This window comes from Xenopus laevis, chromosome 9_10L (assembly GCF_017654675.1).
Source record: "Xenopus laevis strain J_2021 chromosome 9_10L, Xenopus_laevis_v10.1, whole genome shotgun sequence".
In the NCBI taxonomy this organism is placed as follows: Eukaryota; Metazoa; Chordata; class Amphibia; order Anura; family Pipidae; genus Xenopus; species Xenopus laevis.
The window spans coordinates 71,584,450-71,596,559 of record NC_054387.1 but is presented as its reverse complement, the minus strand read 5'-3'; the positions used below and the strand labels follow the sequence as shown (position 1 = coordinate 71,596,559).

Below are 12,110 nucleotides of genomic sequence, written 5' to 3'. Positions count from 1 at the left end.
TCTAGTATTCTCGTCGTGCGCGCGCATGCGCCTGCATACGCTTGAGAAGGGGGCGATGTAGTAAGTTTGATAAGCTAATGTTTTGTGTATGTGATAGGGGACTATAAAATCTAAATATTATATTACTACTGAGCCATATTGATATTTGGAAGTGTACATGTTCATGTTATGCTCCACTCTTGCAGCTAGGAACAGTATAGTTGACATGTTTATACCTGATCTCTATGGCATTAACCCTCCTGTCGAAAACATAGGGAAAGGAGGAATTAACGCTTTGTATTCTCCTACTTGTCTGTGAATGGTAGGCCCTTGGGAAAGATTAAAAATACAGATCCATGATTAGGTCAGGAGATCCTGCTTCTGCAGGTAAAACGGCCAATTCCAGATCATGCATTTCCCATGTTGGATATTTTGCCTGTATCTTTTAATGCACCAACATAAGTAAAATAAGATATTCAATTTGCTTTCCTTTTTGATCAGAGGTCCATCAGCATTGACTTAACATGGCCATAAACACACCGATAATATTGTACAAAATTAAACGTACAATATTCGATGCATATGTGGGAGACGAGCTGACCAATATCGGCAGAAGACATCTCGTTGTTTGGTCTGGCCGGAAATTTTGATTAGGAGCCTTTAAAGGCACCCAGCCTTGGCCATTGTTAGTGCAGAATCATCAGATACAGGTAGAATTCTATTGTTTCTACCTGTATATATGACGTTTTGGCTCTACACGTGTGCATTGAAACAGAGGATCTTTCCTGGAAAGATATTTTCCAGATCGTAAGTGTAATTTCTATGGCCACCTTTAAATAGAGTCAGATTATTTTGTTACACAGCCTCACCAAATAAAATGTAGAATGAGAATAGTCTCAGGGACAGAAATGCTTTTGTTACCAAGCTTAAGAAAAGAAATCTTAGACTGGATATTTACAAAACCATTTTTACAATCATCTAAAATAAAAGGTAAAATGCAAAGTCCCTCCTTGGCCAGTCCTAGGATTGATTAAATTTTTTAGATATTAGACATGTAATACAGTATGTAATTTTATTGTCCTTGCCCTCACTTGGGTTTAATATTCCTTCTATAGCATGTTATGAGTTAGTACTAGTAGGTAAAGCTAATTATTTTTAGCATAATAGCAAGCCACTGGAGAAGGCAGCAGGCCTGGCCAAGGAAGGGTCAGGACAATGTTATTCACTAAAGGTGAGCCCATTGCAGGTCATTATCAGAGGTAATTGATTTGTCTCCAATGGAACACAGGCATCAATGCATCTTATTCTACACATGCCATCTGAAGGGGCCACAATGCCTTTTTTCATTGTTCTCATTTATCTTTTGTATTTGTTAAATGGAAGAACCCAATTCATATTTTTCACATAACCCTATATGTGACTAGGCTTGCTGAGACCTGAGCTGAAACTACCTTCTGTGGGTGCTACTAGTAAAAGCAATTGGAAATGTTTTCATCAGTTGAGTGCTTTTATATAACCCCCCTACTTAGCTTCATTTTATCTACTTCTGCCATTGGAAATAAGGTTGGGGCTAGCAATATTCTTGCAGTGTATTCACCTATACACTTGTTCCACCACAATTATTTTTTTTTACCGATTACCATGGGAGACATTTGTGAACCAATTCCATGGAAGACACAGTATTCTTATTTATATTACTCCAATTAAACTTACATTTATAACTGTTTTTTTCACAAAGACTGAGTCACCACTGATTTTAAAATGAATTTGTGCTAGTGATTCACCACAAAGACATTAACAGGCACACCTCCTAGGTAGAATATATGGGCACTAATTAGGGCATGCTCTTGGGAATGATTTATGAGCTGCATAGTATAGTAATGCGATAAAATATTACCATGTAGTTCACACTACTTTGCAAGGGTTACTTCTGGTTTGGCAGATTTAGACTTTTTTATAGGGAATTATTTTATGTATTTAGTGGGAAATTACAATATGAGTGTTTGGTGGTCTACAATGGCAAAACTAGCAGAATGTAATGTGTGCTGAAAGGGTACTTTTTGCTCAGTTTCATATTTACAGTATTCCAAATACCCCCCCCCCCCATAAAGTATGCCAGATGCACTCAGAGAAGAGTTGTATATTTTCAAACTATCATTTTATCCCTCTGGATTATGGTTATCCAGGACTAAAAATCTGGTCAGCCACTCATGTGGCCCCAGGCTTTGTATTTGAAACACACCTCTTTGGGGTGTGTAGAAGACTTTGAAGGCTGATTAATGTAGAACAATAGCTTGTTGGCACAAGGACATAATAAATATTCACACCCTATTTTGAAAATAATACTTATTGTTACATATGCCTTTTTTATATGTATGTCGGTGATCCTTACAGTTTCCAAATCATGACAACTCAACGTTCATTAAATTTAGGGATGCACCAAATCCAGGATTCGGTTTGGGATTCGGTCACTATTCTGCAAATTAGGGACAGGGAGGGAAATCGTGTGACTTTTTGTCACAAAACAAGGAAGTAATAAAATGTTTGTACTTCCCACCCCTAATTTGCATATTCAAATTCAGATTCGGTCCAGTATTCGGCCGAATCTTTAGCAAATAATTCTGGGGTTCGCCAAAATAGTGGATTCTGTGCATCCCTACTAAAATTACTGTCTTCCAAATACTGAAAGGTAAAAGCTTAGTATGAAAGGATACTTGAAGCTTCACCCTGAACTAGGATGCCAGCTATGGAAGCCAGTAGGGTCCATAAGTGGAGATGTGACTTTACAGCCTGGGATCATATCACACTACTACACATAGTACTGTCAGATCAGTAGCATATCAGTTTTATCTTAAAACAGAGTACTAATTTCATTTCAAATTGATTTTAACAAATGTCATGAGCTGTTTTTAGCAAGTGGAAGAAACAATGATTCCTGCTCTAAAGGCTGGCGGCGTCAACGTCACTTGTTATGAACTGTATTAATGCATGCAGTGTGTGTGCTTTTATCTAGATAATGTCTATACAGGGGTTACTTTTTTGAAAAAATGAACAGCTGTGGCACATGTGGATAAATAGTAAATGACTGTTGCAGTCTGTGTCCTTCTACAATATGTGTGGGGGGACTGCAGATTTAAGACTCTTGGTTTAGGCAGCGTTAGAAAAAAAAAAAAAAAACAGTGTATAGTTATTAGCTTTATAGTAGTTATAGAAATATGAGAATAAAATACACATACAGCAAATAAATATGTTTTGTTGGCTTTTAGGAACAACTATAAATGTTTGTATTAATAGCTTTATGAAAGTCTTAATAAATCAACAATGTTAAAATGCTTGCCCTTAAAGTTGTACTTGGGCTTCCAACATCTTAGGCAGCTAATGATAAGATAAATCTAAAGCATCTTAATGAGCCTTATTGTGTCACTCAGGTTGGTCCCAAGCCAAAAATCAAACCATATGTAGACATGTCAGGAGAGGATCCGATTGTGGTTCTCCAGCAATAGGATTGACACATCTGCCAGATAGATATGGGTGATAAAATGGTGAAATTGGCACAAGCTCTGTTCTGTTGCTGAAATGTCTGCATTTATAATGTTATATATGTTGTTGGAAAAGGGCCATAGCAAGAACATTACGCTTGTGAAATCCATCAATAAAAATTTGTCCTTAGGCTAAAGGTGTAGTTTTGTTAAGTGTCATAGAGGCCTTGACATGTGTGTGAAACTTAGTATAAAATTAGGAGAATACATATATCACGGAGATTATCCTTCCAGTGTATCCGAAGTGCGTCTCTCCCCCAGCGGGATCCCGCGAGACGGCCGCTGATGTGAAACTTGCCTATATGCCAAGTGAGATCACTCTGCGTCACAGATAACAAAGCTACATCCTAAACTACAACCCAACACCCCCCACCACCACCATATTTGCTGGAATCTCATGACCCCTTCAGCCTTTGGCCTACTGTTTGGCAACTATTGCCACAGGGCATAATTGCTCTTCTTTATTGGTAGTTACAGGCAGGGATTAAAGGCTACCTGTTTAAAGATCAGATTGATCAATCAATAATACATTAATTTCAAACAGCAAAACTGTAGGTAGGGTAGTGTTGTCCACTGTTTTCCTTGTGGTGAGATACCTCTTTTATGGAATAAATTATGTCATTTAAACACAAAACTATATTTTGTGTTGTTATCACCCAATGAATATATATATATATATATATATATATATATATATATATATATATATATATATATATATATATATATATTTCTGTTAAATTTAATAAAACATTTAAAGATATCAATTAAAAATTAATAAATTATTGTCTTCTGCTCTTTTTATCAAGATTCATAAATAGCTTAGGAACCCATCACTGCTTTCTATACAGGTGTTAAATCTGTTTAGCTTTTAAGTTATTTTCACTGCTATATAAAATTTTCAGTTACCCAAAAGCATATTATTTTAATCATGAAAATTGTTTTTATTTCCTTGTTTTTATTCCTGGAAATTTTCAAAGGGAAGCGGAAGCGGTCAAATAAAAATTGTATTTTGTTTTGTATAGTGATTTTGTTTTTCACAAAATAGGGCTGTTCCAAAACTCTAGCAAATATATAATATAATTGACACAATTAAGGTCCCCAAGTGCTTTGGCCATGGCCACTGTCCTCCTTTGAATGGACATATGTACACTGTGTACTATGTCCTCACATTGAACCTAGAACTTGGCAGTGGAAAGGGCCAAAGGAAAAGAAATCAAGAATATTAAGAAAGAGGAGGACAAGCAGGTGTTGTGTAGACAACTTCAGAAACAAAAGGAGGTCATACATACAAAACAGATTGGTCACGTTCCTTCTTAAATCGTAACCCTGTGTATCAAATGGCTCATGTATCCCCCTAAAGAAGATATAAACTGATTACCAGCAACCATGGTGCTTTGCCCATCCAGTTACCAAACAGAAGGAAAAGCCTCAATCCACTGCTAATTGCCCCTAATGGTGTTTAAATGTGGAGAGATGCCTAAGTACCACCAGGAACCGAAGATTTGGCAACTTTTCCTTTATTTGACCAGCTGTCGAGTCACTTTTCAAGCCAACGCAAAAAAACTTATATCAAATATTGTATTGTGCTGCTTTGGGGGAGGAAGGGATAGTTGGGTGAGTAAAGGAGAAGTTGACATCAATCTGCCACTTTAGACTAGTAAAACAACTTATACTTTAGAAAAGAAATTGGTGGCCCGAATGTAATAGGAATAGCTGAACTACCTACTGACCAACACTTAAAGCTTAATTGCTGTTAAAAATTGCTTATTGACAAATATATTTTCATCTTTATGCACTTCCTCTGCCAGCCACCTCTGGTATTTTAAGGTATTACTTTGTAAAAACTGAACTTGGGAGAGGAGAGCTCCCCACTGACCACCTCTGAATGTCTCAATTCCATGTCAAGAAGATACCCATAAATAATTAAAATAACACTACAGTGTTGATTGTGCCTTATTATCATAAATATATTAATTACAGAACACCGCACTGGGTCCTGATACATTTCTATAATTATTTTCCAAATGAAATAATTAGGAACCAGTGCTATATCATGCTCATATGTGCGCACTCAATAAGCTGTGGAGCACACAGAAAAACATACTCTGAACAAATAGTCAAGGTGTTTCGAAAGAGAATTTATTGGTGTTTCTGGCAGTTTTTGCTTTTATAGTCTGTAAATACAGTATACACACCTGGATATGTGATGATCACTGTGTAGATTATGCTAATGAGATCAATCAAAATGTGTTTGCAGTTGGTGCTGATTGATGTTTAACGACTCAAGTACTGTCTGCCAAATTACATGTTCATGGTCCAGCCCCACACAGTAATAGAAAGCCACAATAACAATATTGTCCTCCAAATCATTCAGACAGGTTTAACAGTAAAAAAAATTAAACCTGCTGTGAAAGACACACATGTGCCTTAAACAATCTATCATCTTATTTAGAGGTTTCATAAATTATAAACTTACCCAAACATGTAGATCTTTAAACGTTGAAAAAAAGTTGTCCACTTTTTGTTTTTCTTTGAACGCTTTATGTGCCAGACAATATTGAAGCGATGGTGCCAACATGAAACTACTAGCATGACAGTGCCATAGACAATGTTTCTCTTTAATCAGGTCCAAGCTGCATGATAATGGACATGCATTTTATCTCAGTGGTGTAAGTGTATGTGTAAGTAGTATATATATATATATGATACTATAACCAATCTGGCCTTAACACACTGTACAATTAAAATCTTTTTACAAGGTCATTTTCTATGTGTAAATGCAACTGTTCAACAACATGATGGGTCATCTGAGACTGACAATATCTTCCTGTGGGTGGCCAGCTCTGTTTCATTTATTAGCTTTTTTTCCCCTTTCCTTAAAAGAGCCTGTAGCACATAGAAAGTGAAATGCTATTTGTGAGTTTAAATGTGGACTTTGAGCATGTCCACATCATTTCAAGAATGCCTGGAACTTTAGTTTATTGACAACTTTGCTTTCATTTTGTAGGGTGTTCAGCTGCAGGCGACGAATACCTACCTACTGTTTCACTGAAATAAAATGCGTACAAATACCTGAAATGACAATTACAAAGACTCGTTATTTGTTGTTTCTGGTTCTTTACTCATTATTGGGGTTTTAATTGGTTTTGTTTGTCCCCTAGCTCCAGTTGAACCCTTGTTGTGCAAGTTTGCTGATGGAGGACAGAAGAAGCGACAGAATCAAAACAAATATGTCCAGAATGGAAGAGCCTGGCCTAGAGAGGGCGAGGTGAGACTTGTAAGTCTTTCCATAAAACTTCATGGTGGGTGTGTGAATAATGACTAGCTAAATGTGTGACTCACACTGAGTTTCTTGGCTCCGTCAATCCACCGCCCGGGTGTGTGTCATCCATAGTTTCATATCCTTCTGTTTAAACTGTGTGTGACTGTGGTTATTCTTTCAGGCACATTGCAAACTCACGGCTTGTACCAACTCTCATTAGTTTGTTAACGCAAATAGAGATGTTGTTTTTAGCCTATCATAAGGGAAGTTGTCCTTGAGATTAACTGTTTGCATTATACAGACAGTGTGATTCTTTAAGCTGCTGATTTGATCCCTTCAGACAGAGTCGGCAGCTTATCTGAAAATTTGCCAGATGTGAATTGGCAGGTTTGAAAATCCCATTGAATAAGAAGCACATTGGCATGTTTATTCGATCCACATCCAGCTGGTCTCTACGGCCAAGATCGGGTCAGCCCAGTTTTAATCAGCATGTTTATGGCCAAATCAGGTCCTGGCGACCTTGCCAAACGAGGTTATCTTGCAATGCATTGCCACCTTTAATCTTCTGGAGTCCTGTCTTTCTCACAAAAAGAATTAACGCAACTTGCAAGACTGATGAGAAGAATGCTCATGCCATGAATGAATGATGGTCCACAGTGGCTTTTTTCACATCCATACTTGTCAAGCCCTCCCATAGCCCGGAGGATTTCCTCGATCATTAAGATATGAACTGACACTTGTGTAGTTATTAAGCCTTTAGAAAGCAGAATCCTAGGTTCTGGAAAACTGCTATTTACTATTTTCCTCTGGCTGTTAGTAAAATTCAGCTTTGTAATCAGATTATATACAGTGGCATGTTGCTGAATGGTACAGGAATATAAAAGCATTTTGCTCTTGTATACCATTTGCTTTGAATCCGTTGAATAGAGAAAGCAGATGGAACAATGAGATGCTGATTTGCATTGAAATTCTGCCTTTTCATGGGCTGACATCCATTCCTGGAGCAGTGTTTTTCCTGTCTGTCGACTATGCGCAAGTTCAAGACCTAAGCCCATTTAGTTCATAGCAACACAATAAATGGAAATTAATTATCTGATTTAACCAGCTTAATTGCCAGGTAGCTCCGGACAATGTGTATAATGATTGGAAAATGCCTACTGGAGAATGTTCAAACTATGTCTATAAGCTTCTGTTCAGGCTTTTGTCTGAGCCAAAATACACTGTGGGTATAATTATAACGGTGTATAAAGTATTTTACACCCAAAGCAATATGTGTAGAAAGTGGTGAAAAATAACTAGGGATGCACCGAATCCAGGATTCGGTTCGTGATTCGGCCTTTTTCAGCGTATGCAAATTAGGGTTCAGATTCGGTTCGGTATTCGGCCAAATCTTTCGCAAAAGATTCAGGGGTTCGGCCGAATCTAAAATAGTGGATTCAGTGTATCCCTAAAAATAACTGGTTTATTTATAAAGCTCTATTGATGCTTCAATGAAGGCATGCATGGCAATCACAGAAATAAGCCATTATAAAGAGCTAATCTTGCTGTTTGTTAGAGGAGTGTATTTTTAGTTGTTACACCAGCCTGGTCGTGTGATTTATACCATTATTTTACTCAATCTCGGACCTGGTGCAATTTAATGACGTTAATGGGACAAATTCAGCCTACAAATTATGGTGTCAAAGGTGGTCAAGTTAACATCTCCATGGCATTGGTGTATTTCAACCTTGGTTTTTATACAGCTTTATAACTAAAACTTATAAAGGGGGTGACTTATTGCATCAAAACTACAAAGAAAGATTAAGTATGTTGAGTTCCATTTTCCAGAAACTTTATAGCCAGATTTTTATGGACTGATACATTTATCAAGGACAACACCTCGGAATGTGTTCTACTGCTTTGAGCTGTGGAATGCCATTCTGTTCAATGGAAGATTGTGTCCAGAGCTGCTGCTGACCTGAACCGATCTCTAACACCCCTTCTGGTCCTTAATCCTTAATGCAAAGCATTTATGCAGAAATTAAGGATTCAAGCAATTCTTTTCCTCAATGCAAAGAAATTGTAAAATGAAAGATGAGAGGTATATTTTTACCAAATGTTAAATACCATTAACGCTCGGTAAACGGTAAACAATCGATAATACCGGCCCTTTCATTATCAAAAAACAAAAGCAAAGGAATGTTTGGTACACCGTAAGTAGCGTTGTCATATATTACATTGTTCTATATTTTTCATTCACAGGCTGGCATGACACTTACATATGACCCCACCACTGCTGCTATTCAAAATGGGTATGTCAGAAGGTGATTTCCAACTCTCATCTTTTATTTACATCCATTTTATCCTCACCATTTTCCACTGATCACTCAAAACTTATTTTCTGTTCTTCTTTTAGGTTTTACCCCACACCATACAGCATCGCCACTAACAGAATGATCACCCAGACATCGATCACACCTTATATCACGTCTCCTGTGTCAACGTACCAGGTATGTGGTCACCATGTATTTGATCACAGGAATAAAATCGCACTTTAAGACTTGTGGACTTTCCAACCCCACTCTGTAGCCTGTCCTTTCCAACCCCACTCTGTAGCCTGTCCTTGCCAACCCCACTCTGTAGCCTGTCCTTGCCAACCCCACTCTGTAGCCTGTCCTGCCCAACCCCACTCTGTAGCCTGTCCTGCCCAACCCCACTCTGTAGCCTATCCTGCCCAACCCCACTCTGTACCCTGCCCTACCCAACCCCACTCTGTAGCCTGTCCTTCCCAACCCCACTCTGTAGCCTGTCCTTGCCAACCCCACACTGTAGCCTGTCCTGCCCAACCCCACTCTGTACCCTGCCCTACCCAACCCCACTCTGGAGCCTGTCCTTCCCAATCCCACTGTGTAGAAAATGAACTGCACATGAACATTTAGATCTTGGAGAGCTTAAGAGGGGTAATCCGTAACCTCAGAGTGATCCCAAGGATTTGTGCCTAGAGCCAAACCAAAAAGAGACTTGTGTTGTGTGATTTGTGTTTTTTTACTGCTGAAGTTGAATTAATGTACTTTTCTTAAAGCTAAATTAAAGCACTTGAGAAAAGCTGAATGGTGTTAAGGGAATGATACTCCAAACCAAAATGCCTGGCAGAGTCAAAAATATTTATGTAAACCTCATCTCTCTAATTGTCCAAACAATGGCCATTTTGCCTTGTAGTCTGTAAGGTCTGAGGTTAGGACATTACATGCTGAATTGTTTTATACAGTTCAGAAAACAGGACGAAAATCAGAAGTCCCTTAAAGGGGTTGTTCAGCCTCCAAACACTTTTTTCAATTCAGTTGTTTTTAGATTGTTCCCCAGAAATATAGATTTTTTTTAATTACTTTCCATTATTTATTTTTTACATTTTTTTCCAAAATCTTTAATTGATACATTTCTCAGCAGCATCTCTGGAGTATTAGCAACAATTGTATCAATTCTAACAGCTGCCTGTAATGAAACCCAGAGATTCTGCTCAGCAGGGACAAAGATAAGAAATGTATCAACTAAATGTATCCATTTAGAACAGTTTACAGGGTCAGCGACCCCCCCCTCCCAGAGCTGCTTCAGAAGGAGAGAAATGACACTTTACACTTCAATATTAGAAAAACCGTGACACATAGAAAGTCATTGGAAAAAGTCTTTATTTCTGGTGATCTATCTGAAACCAACTAGTTGTTTGAAGGTGAACAACCCCTTTAAACATTATGAGGCAATGAAATGAAGCCAATGAGCCAATGATTATCTGCAGACCACTGGTCTTATGCGAAAGTTACTTTACTGAATATTTCCTAGACTGCAGGAATTATCTGCCGGTGCCAGTCATTTAAATCTACTTCTCTGTCCTCATTCCTCATTCCTCATGCTGCTTTCGGTTATAGCATATATAGTATATGGAAGGGAAACTATTGTGGGTTATGTTGGTGGAGGAATCTGAGTGAGGTTGTGGAAAAAGAAGGTAATTGAGAAAGGCTGTTGTATTCAGAACAATTAAACCGTGAATATAAGTCTGATGGCACCCTGGGTGCTTTCTTCTCCTAACTCCTTTGCATAAATTATCAGAAAGGGAATATATAGCAAGAGATTATTTGCATTGACAAATAATATATATTTATTTGCTTGTGGTGTAGGCATCTGCCAAGTCAAACAGTTGTCTTGGCAGCTCCTGGCCATGGTTACATTTAAATTGTACATAAAAGGGATTTTCTGTACATACAATGAGAAATGCTCATATATTTTACTGTTCAATGAAAATATAAATGAATAGTGTATATTTTTTCACTGCTGTAAAAATCCCAGTTACTTGAAATAAGCTCGATTTAGCAAGACATGAGTGAGCAAAGTAAGAAAAGTTGAACTTTTTTGTTTTTACAAACATGATCCTTTCAAAAAAAAAGAGACGAAAAGTGCATTTATTTTCAGACAATCATATCACGGAGGAGCAGTGGAATAAATGGGCAGACTAGATGGTCCGTTGGTTCTTATCTGCTGTCAAATTGTATGTTTTTATTCTGCTAGCAGATCCGGGCAGTCCCAGGACGCAGTGCCGAGGCCGAGAGCAATAGACTGTATCAGCCATTGTGCACATTTGAAGTATAATCTGTGTTTAGCATTTGAGCTCTGGGGATTGTGGCATCTGAAGGATTACAGCCTCACTCTCTCACTGAGTTTCCTTTCATGTTTAATTGATAAGCAATGAAAGCGTGCTCCTTCAAGTTTGTGGCAATAACTCACTGCGGTGTTTGTTCCATTAGGTGCAGAGTCCATCTTGGATGCCACCCCAACCTTACATCATGCAACACGCAGTAAGTTGGTTTTCTGTTTCTAATAACACGGTGTTATTTTTCTGCTCACTGAGCTGTATTTAGGCTGGTTTTAAAATAGCCCAATGCACACCTATGTAAATTTAGCACACCATGGTGTATGCAAAAGCAAAAAATGCTTTAATATACTTAAAACGTACGCAAATATGGTAAAGCAGACACGTTGGCCAAAAGGTGAGAAACCCCAATGTTTCGGATAACCTCCTTACAAGAAATCCCTTGAGAAAGGACATTATCCGAAACGTTAATTTGTTCAGTTTTGATCGCAATTGACCTAAGAAAAGCGGCATGTTCCTCTGCACCCACCCACAATACTATATTAAAATGTCTCTATTATAGAGTATGAAAAATTAACATTATATATAAGTGTGCCCTCCTTACTTTGTATTTTGTATTATATAATAACTGTATTTAGGCCTGGCCAGACTGTTGTTTATCTTGCTTTTTCCTTTCAATCTATTTTTCTTAAATGTTTGTAGTTTT

The 12,110-nt window shown here is 37.9% G+C and overlaps 1 protein-coding gene across 5 annotated transcripts in view; it reads left to right on the top strand.

Annotated features, from left to right (window-relative positions):
• The window catches only part of LOC108701344 (RNA-binding motif, single-stranded-interacting protein 1), a 198,459-nt gene that overhangs the window by 173,700 nt on the left and 12,649 nt on the right, over positions 1–12,110 (top strand). For 2 of the 5 annotated variants that reach the window (XM_041576040.1, XM_018235842.2), the window contains exons 7-10: positions 6,683–6,798; positions 9,025–9,086; positions 9,179–9,272; positions 11,559–11,609. In XM_041576040.1, coding sequence (XP_041431974.1) covers positions 6,683–6,798; positions 9,025–9,086; positions 9,179–9,272; positions 11,559–11,609 — 323 coding nt within the window. The remainder of the gene's footprint in view (positions 1–6,682; positions 6,799–9,024; positions 9,087–9,178; positions 9,273–11,558; positions 11,610–12,110) is intronic. The other 3 variants (XM_041576041.1, XM_041576043.1, XM_041576042.1) reach the window with 3 other exon arrangements.